Source organism: Pelophylax lessonae (assembly GCF_965119305.1).
Source record: "Pelophylax lessonae genome assembly, chromosome: 6".
In the NCBI taxonomy this organism is placed as follows: Eukaryota; Metazoa; Chordata; class Amphibia; order Anura; family Ranidae; genus Pelophylax; species Pelophylax lessonae.
The window spans coordinates 864,441-878,803 of NC_138773.1; the positions used below are offsets into that span (position 1 = coordinate 864,441).

Consider the following 14,363-nt stretch of genomic DNA (forward strand, 5'->3'; position numbering starts at 1 on the left):
AACAGTAGAGGGCACTGCATTTGTTCCTCTCTGATAATATTCACAGCATCTCTGTAAAGGGATTGTAGCACCCTGTTACCCCTGGATGGCAGGAGAGGTCCCCCAGGGGTCTCAGTCCCGGGTCTGGTCTTTGGTATATGATGGGGCACCAGTCCCATTAGTTTTGTTACAATTTATTGCTGAACTCAGTGAGAGGAGGAAGGATTGGAGATGCAGGACAGGCACTCTGAAGTGGCCCTTTAGGGAATAGGACAGAGTCCCTATGGGCTCACCTAAACAATCCATTCATTGATATCCAGTCAGGTAAGTCCTCACCCTACATAGGGAAGATTGTACCAATCCAATCATAGCGTGTGGTCATCTTCCAGAAGATTGAACTATGTGTCGTCAGCTTTAGTCATGTCATGGTAATTGTGCATGGCACGGCCAGCGGGCAGAGATGTTGGTGGTCAGCAGGAATTGCCCGGGACCTGAGAATATGATGATCAATGGGGAATTGGCTGATGAGAAGCCAGGTCTGCTCTCTTCTGACACAAGAAATAAGTTAATGGTCACGGCCTGTTAAGCAGAAGCTGCAGATATTAGAAGCCGAGAAGAGGCACCGAAATGTGAGAGGCAGAGAAGAGCGACGAAAGGAAGAGAGACAGAGAAGAGCGACGGAAGGAAGAGAGACAGAAGGAAGAGCGACGGAAGGAAGAGAGACAGAGAAGAGAGACGGAAGGAAGAGCGACGGAAGGAAGAGCAACGGAAGGAAGAGAGACAGAGAAGAGAGACGGAAGGAAGAGCGACGGGAGGAAGAGAGACGGAAGGAAGAGCGACGGAAGGAAGAGAGACAGAGAAGAGCGACGGAAGGAAGAGCGACGGAAGGAAGAGAGACAGAGAAGAGCGACGGAAGGAAGAGCGACGGAAGGAAGAGAGACAGAGAAGAGAGACGGAAGGAAGAGAGACAGAGAAGAGAGACGGAAGGAAGAGAGAAGGAAGGAAGAGAGAAGGAAGGAAGAGAGACGGAAGGAAGAGAGACAGAGAAGAGAGACGGAAGGAAGAGAGACGCACAATGACCACCATTCCACCCACCAGCCAGTCCCTCTCTGATACCGAACACTCAGCCACCATCAGTAACCCCGCAGACATTGGGGTGATCGTCACCTATTTTCTCATCGTTATTGGAGTCGGCCTGTGGGTGAGTGACTGCGCATTCTGCGCTACTGCCTAGTGAGATTGCATTCCCCTCCCCCGAGGTTTGGTGGCTCTTTTCTTGTCTTTGGCTTCCATCCATATGTATGGCCCAGAGCTCCGCCCACACTGACATGGGAGAGGAATCTCCGCCATCCATATATTATAATATAGGAAGAGATGTCATCTCATGTATGAGGTTGTCAACATGTTTCTCTCACCGGGGGCTCATCCTATAAGCAGAATATTCTGAACTACGAGACAATGGAGTGTCTAGTGGAAGGAGAGGGAGACCATTGTGTGTATGGGCTGATTGTACATTGAGGAGAGCGCCATTATTCCTCATTCATGGAGGAGTGTATATGGGGAGGAGTGTATATGGGGAGGAGTGTATATGGGGAGGAGTGTATATGGGGAGGAGTGTATATGGGGAGGAGTGTATATGGGATGGAGTGTATATGGGATGGAGTGTATATGGGGAGGAGTGTATATGGGATGGAGTGTATATGGGATGGAGTGTATATGGGGAGGAGTGTATATGGGATGGAGTGTATATGGGGAGGAGTGTATATGGGATGGAGTGTATATGGGGAGGAGTGTATATGGGATGGAGTGTATATGGGATGGAGTGTATATGGGGAGGAGTGTATATGGGGATGGAGTGTATATGGGGAGGAGTGTATATGGGGAGGAGTGTATATGGGGAGGAGTGTATATGGGATGGAGTGTATATGGGGAGGAGTGTATATGGGATGGAGTGTTTATGGGATGGAGTGTATATGGGGAGGAGTGTATATGGGATGGAGTGTATATGGGGTGGAGTGTATATGGGATGGAGTGTATATGGGGAGGAGTGTATATGGGGAGGAGTGTATATGGGATGGAGTGTATATGGGGAGAAGTGTATATGGGGTGGAGTGTATATGGGGAGAAGTGTATATGGGGAGAAGTGTATATGGGGTGGAGTGTATATGGGATGGAGTGTATATGGGGAGGAGTGTATATGGGATGGAGTGTATATGGGATGGAGTGTATATGGGGAGGAGTGTATATGGGGAGGAGTGTATATGGGGAGGAGTGTATATGGGGAGGAGTGTATATGGGGTGGAGTGTATATGGGGAGGAGTGTATATGGGATGGAGTGTATATGGGGAGGAGTGTATATGGGGTGGAGTGTATATGGGGTGGAGTGTATATGGGATGGAGTGTATATGGGGTGGAGTGTATATGGGATGGAGTGTATATGGGGAGGAGTGTATATGGGGTGGAGTGTATATGGGGAGGAGTGTGTATGGGATGGAGTGTATATGGGATGGAGTGTATATGGGATGGAGTGTATATGGGATGGAGTGTATATGGGATGGAGTGTGTGTATGGGATGGAGTGTATATGGGGAGGAGTGTATATGGGGAGGAGTGTATATGGGGAGGAGTGTATATGGGGAGGAGTGTATATGGGATGGAGTGTATATGGGGAGGAGTGTATATGGGATGGAGTGTATATGGGGAGGAGTGTATATGGGGAGGAGTGTATATGGGATGGAGTGTATATGGGGAGGAGTGTATATGGGATGGAGTGTATATGGGATGGAGTGTATATGGGATGGAGTGTATATGGGATGGAGTGTATATGGGGAGGAGTGTATATGGGGAGGAGTGTATATGGGGTGGAGTGTATATGGGGTGGAGTGTATATGGGATGGAGTGTATATGGGGAGGAGTGTATATGGGGAGGAGTGTATATGGGGTGGAGTGTATATGGGATGGAGTGTATATGGGGTGGAGTGTATATGGGATGGAGTGTATATGGGATGGAGTGTATATGGGATGGAGTGTATATGGGGAGGAGTGTATATGGGGAGGAGTGTATATGGGGAGGAGTGTATATGGGGAGGAGTGTATATGGGGAGGAGTGTATATGGGATGGAGTGTATATGGGGATGGAGTGTATATGGGGATGGAGTGTATATGGGGAGGAGTGTATATGGGGAGGAGTGTATATGGGATGGAGTGTATATGGGGAGGAGTGTATATGGGATGGAGTGTTTATGGGATGGAGTGTATATGGGGAGGAGTGTATATGGGATGGAGTGTATATGGGGAGAAGTGTATATGGGGAGAAGTGTATATGGGGTGGAGTGTATATGGGATGGAGTGTATATGGGGAGGAGTGTATATGGGATGGAGTGTATATGGGATGGAGTGTATATGGGGAGGAGTGTATATGGGATGGAGTGTATATGGGGAGGAGTGTATATGGGGAGGAGTGTATATGGGGAGGAGTGTATATGGGATGGAGTGTATATGGGGTGGAGTGTATATGGGATGGAGTGTATATGGGGTGGAGTGTATATGGGATGGAGTGTATATGGGGTGGAGTGTATATGGGGAGGAGTGTATATGGGGTGGAGTGTGTATGGGGTGGAGTGTGTATGGGGTGGAGTGTGTATGGGGAGGAGTGTGTATGGGGAGGAGTGTGTATGGGATGGAGTGTGTATGGGGAGGAGTGTGTATGGGGAGGAGTGTGTATGGGGAGGAGTGTGTATGGGATGGAGTGTATATGGGATGGAGTGTATATGGGGAGGAGTGTATATGGGATGGAGTGTGTGTATGGGATGGAGTGTATATGGGGAGGAGTGTATATGGGATGGAGTGTATATGGGATGGAGTGTATATGGGGTGGAGTGTATATGGGATGGAGTGTATATGGGGAGGAGTGTGTATGGGATGGAGTGTGTATGGGATGGAGTGTGTATGGGGTGGAGTGTATATGGGGTGGAGTGTATATGGGAAGGAGTGTATATGGGGAGGAGTGTATATGGGATGGAGTGTGTATGGGGTGGAGTGTATATGGGGAGGAGTGTATATGGGATGGAGTGTATATGGGGAGGAGTGTATATGGGATGGAGTGTGTATGGGGAGGAGTGTATATGGGGAGGAGTGTGTATGGGATGGAGTGTATATGGGGAGGAGTGTATATGGGATGGAGTGTATATGGGGAGGAGTGTATATGGGGAGGAGTGTATATGGGGAGGAGTGTATATGGGATGGAGTGTATATGGGGAGGAGTGTATATGGGATGGAGTGTATACCGTATATACATCAAAATCTATCTCTCCATATCTGTCTGGATGTCACTCAACTTCTCCAAAACTGAGCTCCTAATATTTCCTCCCCTACATTCCTCTTCCCCCGACTTCTCTGTACAACCATCCACCCATCCCCCCATGCCAAGGTGCTCGGTGTTATCCTGGACTCTGAACTCCTTTCAGCCCCACATCCAATCACCATCCAAGGCTTTCCGCCTCAACCTCCGCAACATCTCCAAATGTCATCCCTTCCTAACCAATGAAACCACAGAGCTCCTAATCCACTCCCTTGTTATCTCTCGCCTCCACTACTGCAACTCCCTTTTCATTGGCTTACCTTTAAATAGGTTCCTCCCCCCTTCAGTCCATCATGAATGCTGCTGCCAGACTCATCCCCTTACAAACCGCTCAGCGTCTGCTACCCCTCTCTGCCAATCCCTCCATTGGCTCCCACTCACCCAACTTATTAAATTCAAAATATCAACAATAACTTACAAAGCCATCGACAACTCAACCCCCAACTACATCACTAACCTAGTCTCCAAATACCAACCCAATCGTCCTCTCCATTCCCCCCAAGACCTCCTTTTCTCTCACTCCCTGGTCATCTCCTTCCATACTCGCCTCCAAGACTTCTCCTGAGCCTCTCCCATCCTTTGGAATTCCTTACCCCAGTCTATCAGACTGTCCCCAACTCTATTTACTTTTAGGCTATTCCTGAAAACTCTTTCCTGCCCCACCTAACAACTATTCTTTTATTTTCTCCATCAGCTCCCCCCCCCCCCCCCCCACAGCTATTACCTTTTGTATCACTTGACCCTCCCTCTTAGATTGTAAGCTGTCAGGATCAGGGCCCTCTGATTCCTCCTATATTGGATTTGATTGTAACTGAACTGTCCGCCCTAACATTGTAAACCCCTGGGTAATCTGTGGGCGCTATATAAATCCTGTATAATAATATAGAGTGGAGTGTATACAGTATATATAGGGTGGAGTGTATACAGTATATATAGGGTGGAGTGTATACAGTATATATAGAGTGGAGTGTATACAGTATATATAGAGTGGAGTGTATACAGTATATATAGGGTGGAGTGTATACAGTATATATAGGGTGGAGCGTATACAGCATTGGGTGGAGTATATACAGTATCTATAGGGTGGGGTTGCATTTATACAGTATATAGGGTGGGGTGTATACAGTATCAGGTGGGGACTATATAGAGTGGTCTATACAATATATATATATATATATAGTGAAGATTATACCATACATAGGGTGGAGTGTATATAGGGGGTGTATAAGGTATTTAAGGTGGAGTATATACAGTATATCTATATATATATATATATATATATAGTGGAGTGTATACAGTATATATATATATATATATATATATATATATATATATAGGGTGGAGTGTATATAGTATATATATATATATAGGGTGGAGTGTATACAGTATATATATATATATATATATATATATAGGGTGGAGTGTATACAGTATATATAGGGTGGAGTGTATACAGTATATATATATATATATATATATATATATATATATATATATATATATATATATATAGGGTGGAGTGTATACAGTATATATATATATATATATATATATAGGGTGGAGTGTGTATAGTATATATATATATATATATAGGGTGGAGTGTATACAGTATGTGTATATATATATATATATATATATATATATATATGGTGGAGTGTATACTATAAATATATATATATATATATGGTGGAGTGTATACAGTATATATATAATATAGGGTGGAGTGTATACAGTATATATATATATGGTGGAGTGTATACTATAAATATATATATATATATATATATATATATATATATATATATATAGGGTGGTGTGTATACAGTATATATATATATATATATATAGGGTGGAGTGTATATATAAGGTGGAAAATATTTTGGGTGGAGTGTATATAGGGTGGGGTGTGTACAGTTTATATAGGGTAGAGTGTATATAGCGTGGTGTCTACATTACATAAGGATGGAGTATATATGAAGTGGAGTGTATATAGGATGGTGTGTTTATACGGTGGAGTATATGTAAGGTGGAGTGTATATAGAGGGGAGTAAATATTGGGTACAGTGTATATCGGATGGTATTTACATAGGGAGGAGTGTATATAGGGTTGAGTATATATATATATATATATATATATAGTGTGGAGTGTATGTAGGGTGGAATGTTTATGGGGTGGAGTATATATAGTCTGGAGTATATATGGGGTGGAGTGTATATCGGATGGTGTGTATATAGGGTTGAGTATATATAGTGTGGAGTGTATATAGGGTTGAGCAGTGGCGGCTGGTGAAGTTTTAAGATGGTGGAGCGCAAGACCCCGCCCTTCCATTTTGACCCCTCCCATTTCTCAGAAGCCCCACCCCTTATAGACTCCACCCATTTTGTCCCCTGTATTTTGCTTGCGTGAACAAATTCTCCCAATATATCACATATTAAGGGGTCCATCAGTACTAATATATCCCATAATAGGGAACAGGGGCCCTAATATGGGATATACTGTGAGAGACACCCTATTATGGGATACACTGACTGAGAGTGGTACAAACCACACAGTACAGACCCCCTAGCACAAACCCCACAGTACAGACCCCCTAGCACAAACCCCACAGTACAGGCCCCCTAGCACAAACCCCACAGTACAGACCCCCTAGCACAAACCCCACAGTACAGACCCCCTAGCACTAATCCAACAGTACAGGCCCCCTAGCACAAACCCCACAGTACAGACCCCCTAGCACAAACCCCACAGTACAGGCCCCCTAGCACAAACCCCACAGTACAGACCCCCTAGCACTAATCCAACAGTACAGGCCCCCTAGCACAAACCCCACAGTACAGACCCCCTAGCACAAACCCCACAGTACAGACCCCCTAGCACAAACCCCACAGTACAGACCCCCTAGCACAAACCCCACAGTACAGACCCCTAGCACAAACCCCACAGTACAGACCCCTAGCACAAACCCCACAGTACAGGCCCCCTAGCACTAATCCCACAGTACAGACCCCCTAGCACTAACCCCACAGTACAGGCCCCCTAGCACTAACCCCACAGTACAGGCCCCCTAGCACAAACCCCACAGTACAGGCCCCCTAGGACAAACCCCACAGTACAGGCCCCCTAGCACAAACCCCACAGTACAGGCCCCCTAGCACAAACCCCACAGTACAGGCCCCCTAGCACAAACCCCACAGTACAGGCCCCCTAGCACTAATCCAACAGTACAGACCCCCTAGCACTAACCCAACAGTACAGACCCCCTAGCACTAACCCCACAGTACAGACCCCCTAGCACAAACCCCACAGTACAGGCCCCCTAGCACAAACCCCACAGTACAGGCCCCCTAGCACTAACCCCACAGTACAGACCCCCTAGCACAAACCCCACAGTACAGACCCCCTAGCACTAACCCCACAGTACAGACCCCCTAGCACAAACCCCACAGTACAGGCCCCCTAGCACTAACCCCACAGTACAGGCCCCCTAGCACTAACCCCACAGTACAGGCCCCCTAGCACAAACCCCACAGTACAGACCCCCTAGCACTAACCCCACAGTACAGACCCCCTAGCACAAACCCCACAGTACAGACCCCCTAGCACAAACCCCACAGTACAGACCCCCTAGCACTAACCCCACAGTACAGGCCCCCTAGCACTAACCCCACAGTACAGACCCCCTAGCACAAACCCCACAGTACAGACCCCCTAGCACAAACCCCACAGTACAGGCCCCCTAGCACTAATCCCACAGTACAGACCACCTAGCACTAATCCCACAGTACAGACCCCCTAGCACAAACCCCACAGTACAGACCCCCTAGCACAAACCCCACAGTACAGACCCCCTAGCACTAACCCCACAGTACAGACCCCCTAGCACTAACCCCACAGTACAGACCCCCTAGCACAAACCCCACAGTACAGACCCCCTAGCACTAATCCCACAGTACAGACCCCCTAGCACAAACCCCACAGTACAGACCCCCTAGCACAAACCCCACAGTACAGGCCCCCTAGCACTAATCCAACAGTACAGGCCCCTTAGCACTAATCCAACAGTACAGGCCCCCTAGCACTAATCCCACAGTACAAGCCCCCCTTTCAATGCAGTGACCAGCGTTTATGCCCAAATTCAATGCAGTGACCAGCGTACATGCCCCCTTTCAATGTAGTGACCAGCATACATGCCCCTTTCAATGTAGTGACCAGTATACATGCCCCCAATGCAGAGATCGGCGTGCATGCCCCCAATGCAGTGACCAGTATACGTGGTGCCCCCAATGCAGAGATCAGCGTGCATGCCCCCAATGTAGTGACCAGCATACATGCCCCCAATGCAGAGATCAGTGTGTGTGCCCCCAATGTTGTGACCAGTATACATGCCCCCAATGCAGAGATCAGCGTGCGTGCCCCCAATGTAGGGACCAGCATACATGCCCCCAATGCAGAGATCAGCGTACATGCCCCCAATGCAGTGACCAGCATACATGCCCCCAATGCAGAGATCAGCGTGCGTGCCCCCAATGTAGTGACCAGCATACATGCCCCCAATGCAGAGATCAGCGTGCGTGCCCCCAATGCAGTGACCAGCATACATGCCCCCAATGCAGAGATCAGCGTGCGTGCCCCCAATGTAGTGACCAGCATACATGCCCCCAATGCAGAGATCAGCGTGCGTGCCCCCAATGTAGTGACCAGCATACATGCCCCCAATGCAGAGATCAGCGTGCATGCCCCCAATGTAGTGACCAGCATATGTGCCCCCAATGCAGAGATCAGCGTGCATGCCCCCAATGTAGTGACCAGCATATGTGCCCCCAATGCAGAGATCAGCGTGCGTGCCCCCAATGTAGTGACCAGCATACGTGCCCCCAATGCAGAGATCAGCGTGCATGCCCCCAATGTAGTGACCAGCATACGTGCCCCCAATGCAGAGATCAGCGTGCGTGCCTCCAATGTAGTGACCAGCATACGTGCCCCCAATGCAGAGATCAGGGTGTGTGCCCCCAATGTAGTGACCAGCATACATGCCCCCAATGCAGAGATCAGTATGCGTGCCCCCTTAGGCATCACAAACTTACCTCACTGACACTCACGGACGGACCGGACGGACGGTGACCTGCAGCGGTGCTTCTTCTGCGACTGCGAACTTCCGACCACTCCGACTCCTCACGCGGGCGCGGCTCTCCTCTCTCCGGCGGGCGGGAAGGTGATCACATGACGCCGGGACGGTGCACCGCCCACACGCGTCACGTCACCAGGTCCCGGAATGTCCTCCTGTGATTGGTCCAGGCTGGAGTCTGGACCAATCACAGCCAGGACATCAGTAAAGTGGGGAGTATCAGGGCGCATTGCTCTGCGCCCCGATGACCTCCAGAAGGCCGCCAATCGGCGCCTCTGCCCGCTGCACGTGCTCCCCTCACTATATGCAAAATTCGGCCCCGACCGCTACAACCCTGGCAAACAGACAACACCAGAAGTCTCAGAAAACGTAGCCGCCCTCTTGAGCGCTTGTGGCGTAAGACTAAGTCCCAGGAAGACTTCAACCAATCATAAATCTGCCCTCCTAAAATGCTATTCCTGCCTCCTCACTGCCAAGCAAACCTATTTTACCAGGCTCATCCAAACATTCTCATCTAGTCCCCGTCATCTCTTCTCTACCTTTAACTCTCTACTCTGTCCTCCACCAACTCCGCCCTCTAACTGACTCATTGCCCAGGAGATCGCCAATCACTTCAAAAATAAGATCGATACAATATGCGAGGAGATCTCTAATGTGCAGAAACCTCCCCCACTTACCAACCCATATCCACAGGTACAATCATTACTTCCTTCTTTCCACCCTGCTAGCATTAACCACTTGCCAACCGCTCACATGGAGCATACTGCGGCACAGTGGCTCGTTATCGTCCAGCGATGTAGACCTACGTCGCTGGACTCCTCCCCCTGTGGGCGGCGCGAGCGCGCCGTCGGATGCTCGCTCCCGCTGTATTCAGGCACAGCGGGAGTCGGGCCAGGGGAGGAGAGGCGTTGATCACTGCCGCTCTTCCCCGATCATCGGGGATCGAGTGAGGAAATCCGCCCGCTTGTGTAAACCTGCGATCTGTCCCTGTGTCACTCAATCCCCTCCCCCCAGAAACGTCAGTAAGCACCAGGCATACATTAACCCCTTGATCACCAATAAAGTTAACCCCTTCCCTGCCAGTGTCATTATTACAGTAACAGTGCATATTTATAGCACTGATTACTGTAGTAATGTCACTGGTACCCCCAAAAGTGTCAAAAATGTCAGTTAGGGGTCCGATCTGTCCGCCGCAATGTCGCAGTGTAAGGAGGTGAGATCTGCAGAATAGTGTATGGGAGTGTTATAATCTGCAAGCAGAGGGCCATTGTATGGGGTGAGATGGTGTGCAGAGCGTTGCTCGGGGTGAGATGGTTGGTTGGTTGGTTGGTAAATAATGAACTGTATTACATGAAGAAGGAATTTGCTTAATTTGTGTAATTTTCGCTGATTGGAGATTCTGGATTCACATGAATAATCCTAGCGGAGTGCTGAACCCTGACCCCCTCCCCCCCCCCCCCCCTCCCCCTGCAACACTGTGAAAAAGTCCTAGGCAGGTGTGGTGAAAATGAATGGAGTTTGGAGCATAGAAATTTGCTCGGTGTGCTGGAAACTTGTAGATAATAAAACGCGCTGAACGCCATTAATCTCTTGTACTGAGAAGTACAATGTACGGCCCTTTTTTATAAGGTTAGACCATCGCACTCGGCAACAAGAAAGGAACAGACGATCGCTGTGTCACATCAATGCCATCTGCCGGATCTCTGTGTCTGAGTATGTGAGAGTCTGTCTTCTTCAGAGCAGAGCAGGTTTATTTATAGCAAGTGAACAAAAGGAAGGGAGTGGCTTCAAGACCACCAATCACAGACGTGTATACATTCAAAAGTACAATAGAAAAGAGGAGCAAATGCCTATGTATGAACATTGCCATGTGCAAAGACTCTTAACTGCCATGTGAACAAAGAAACATGGCTGCCATCTCACGGACTCGGCCATGCTAATCCAAAAGAATGGACTCATCATAACCTGTTAGAGTGAATCCTATATAATATAGTTCATATAAACCATACCTGATAGTGATCATGCTATTGTTCCAGTGAATATTATATCTGCAAAGGAAATAGCATTTCAATCATACGGATCAAATATGACAGAAATATGCCAGCCATTAATCCTGGTAAAACTATAAGAATTCCACATCACAAACATATCTCCGCAGTAAATAGCCAGGGCCCCGGATGGCGGATATATATTTGTGCGATGGATTTCTCCTTGCGCTGCCATAGATCAGGCTACAAGTATTGTGCAATCCCATCTAATGGAAGATTTCCACTAACAGGTCTTTCCTCAATGCCAGTTAAAGCAATATTCGCTGTTCATAGCGATTACCGGTAAACTGACACTGGGAGACATAATGACAATGTAACTAAAATACATCCTGAAGAAACGTCCACATAAATATTAATACAATTTCCACAACAGTGTGATGCTGTGAATGAAGAATGTTTCCAGACATCGAAGTGTTAATAATTTATTTATATCAATGAAGAAAATGCAATCAATATTTGGGGTCCCCCCTCCCCCTCTCTCTCCTCCCTCCCCCCACCTTCTTCCAGGTAGACTTGCACCCAATGTGTGAAGGATTTTGGCAGGTAGGTTGTTCCAAGGCAGGCAGGTGGTCCTATGGCAGGTAGGTGGCTCTATGGCAGGTAGGTTGTTCCAAGGCAGGCAGGTGGTCCTATGGCAGGTAGGTGGGTCTATGGCAGGTAGGTTGTTCTATGGCAGGTAGGTGGCTCTATGGCAGGAAGGTGATTCTATTACATGTAACTTGTTCTATGGCAGGTAGGTGGCTCTATGGCAGGTAAGTTGTTCTATGGCAGGTAGGTGGCTCTATGGCAGGTAGGTGGCTCTATGACAGGTAGGTTTTTCTATGGCAGGTAGGTTGTTCTATGGCAGGAAGGTGGTTCTTTGGCAGGTAAGTTGTTCTATGGCAGGTAGGTGGCTCTATGGTAGGTAGGTGGCTCTATGACAGGTAGGTTTTTCTATGGCAGGTAGGTTGTTCTTTGGCAGGTAAGTTGTTCTATGTACATCTTGGAGGACTAAGCACAGATTGTCTGTGGATGTCGGCTGCCTCCAATTCTTTATCCCACACAGACTCCATGATGGTGGGATCGGGGCTCTGTGGGGGCCAAACCATCACTTCCAGGACTCCTCCTTTACGCTGAAGATACTTCTTAATGACATTGGCTGGATGTTTGGTGGGGGGAGGGTGGGAATTGTCCTGCTGCAGAATACATTATCGGCCAATCACACGCCTCCCTGATGGTATGGCATGATGGACAAGTATCTGCCTGCATTTCTCAGCATTGATCCTGACCAAATCTCCAACTCCAGTAGCAGAAATGCAGCCCCAAACTTGCAAGGAACCTCCACCATGCTTCACAGTTGGCTGCAGGCACTCATTATTGTACCGCTGTCCAGCCCTTCCCCCAACAAACTGCCTCCTGCTACAGCCAAATATTTCACATTGTGACTCCTCAGTCCAGAGCCTGCCACTGTTTTCCTAGCCCCCCCCCCCTCCTTTCTTCCTGCATAGCTGAGTCGTTTAGCCCAATTTTTTTCCATTGGAGGCTGTTTGGTAGCAATTCTTTCATTAAAACCTCCTCTGGCCAGACTTCTATGGACAGTAGATGGGGTACCTGGGTCCCACTGGTTTCCTCCAGACTTCTCCAGACAATAGATGGGGGTACCTTGGTCCCACTGGCTTTCTCCAGACTTTTCTGGACAGTAGAAGGGGGTACCTGGGTCCCCCTGGTTTCAACCACACTTCTCTGGACAGTAAATGGAGGTACCTGGGTTCCACCGGTTTCCTCCAGACTTCTCCAGACAGTAGATGGAGGTACTTGGATCCCACTGGTTTCATCCAGACTTCTCCACACAGTAGATGGGGTACCTGGATCCCACTGGTTTCCTCTAGACTTTGCCAGACAATAGATGGGTGTACCTGGGTCCAACTGGTTTCCATCAGACTTTTCCAGACAGCAGATGGGAGTAAATGAGTCCCACTGGTTTCAACCACACTTCTCTGGACAGTAAATGGCGGTACCTGGGTTCCACCGGTTTCCTCCAGACTTTCCCAGACAGTAGATGGGTGTGCCTGGATCCCACTGGTTTCCTCCAGACTTCTCTGGGCAGTAGATGGGTGTACCTGGGTTCCACTGGTTTCCTCCAGACTTCTCCAGACAGTAGTTGGGGTGCCTGGGTCCCACTCGTTTGTGAGTACCTTTCTTTTATCAAATTAAAAAATCTTTTTTTAAGGATAATGTACTAGACCGGTGCACCCTCTGTCTGTTTCTGGTTTCCAGTAGATGGGTGTACCTGGGTTCAACTGGTTTTTACCAGACTTCTTCACACAGTAGATGGGTGTACCTGGGTTCCACCGGTTTTCTCCAGACTTCTCTGGAGAGTAGATGGTTGTACCGGGGCCCCACTGGTTTCCTCCAGACTTCTCTGGACATTAGATGGGCGTACCTGGGTCCCACTGGTTACCTGTAGACTTCTCGGCACAGTAAATGGGGTTACCTGGGTCCCACTGGTTTTCTCCAGATTTCTCCGGACAGTAGATGGGTAACCCTTGGTCCCACTGGTTTCCACGAGACTTCTCCGGACAGTAGATGGAAGTACCTTGGTCCCACTAGTTTCCAGCAGACTTCTCCCTACAGTAGTTGGGCATACCTGGGTCCCACTTGTTTTCTCCAGACATCTCCGAACAGTGGACAGGCATACCTTGGTCCCACTGGTTTCCATCATACTTTTTCAGACCAGACTTCTGCGGACAGTAGATGGGGGTACCTGGGTCCCACCAAACTTCACAAGATGGCAGATGTTTGTACCTGGGTCCCACAGGTTTCCATCAGACTACTACAGACAGTACATGGCCGTACTTGGGTCCCACTGGTT

The 14,363-nt window shown here is 48.4% G+C and overlaps 1 protein-coding gene across 1 annotated transcript in view; it reads left to right on the forward strand.

Annotated features, from left to right (window-relative positions):
• Positions 1 to 1,020: 1,020 nt before the first annotated feature.
• The window catches only part of SLC5A2 (solute carrier family 5 member 2), a gene marked incomplete at its 3' end in the record, with an annotated part of 62,353 nt that continues 49,010 nt past the window's right edge, over positions 1,021 to 14,363 (forward strand). The window contains exon 1 of the mRNA XM_082261221.1: positions 1,021 to 1,180. Coding sequence (XP_082117347.1) covers positions 1,055 to 1,180 — 126 coding nt within the window. The 5' untranslated portion in view covers positions 1,021 to 1,054. The remainder of the gene's footprint in view (positions 1,181 to 14,363) is intronic.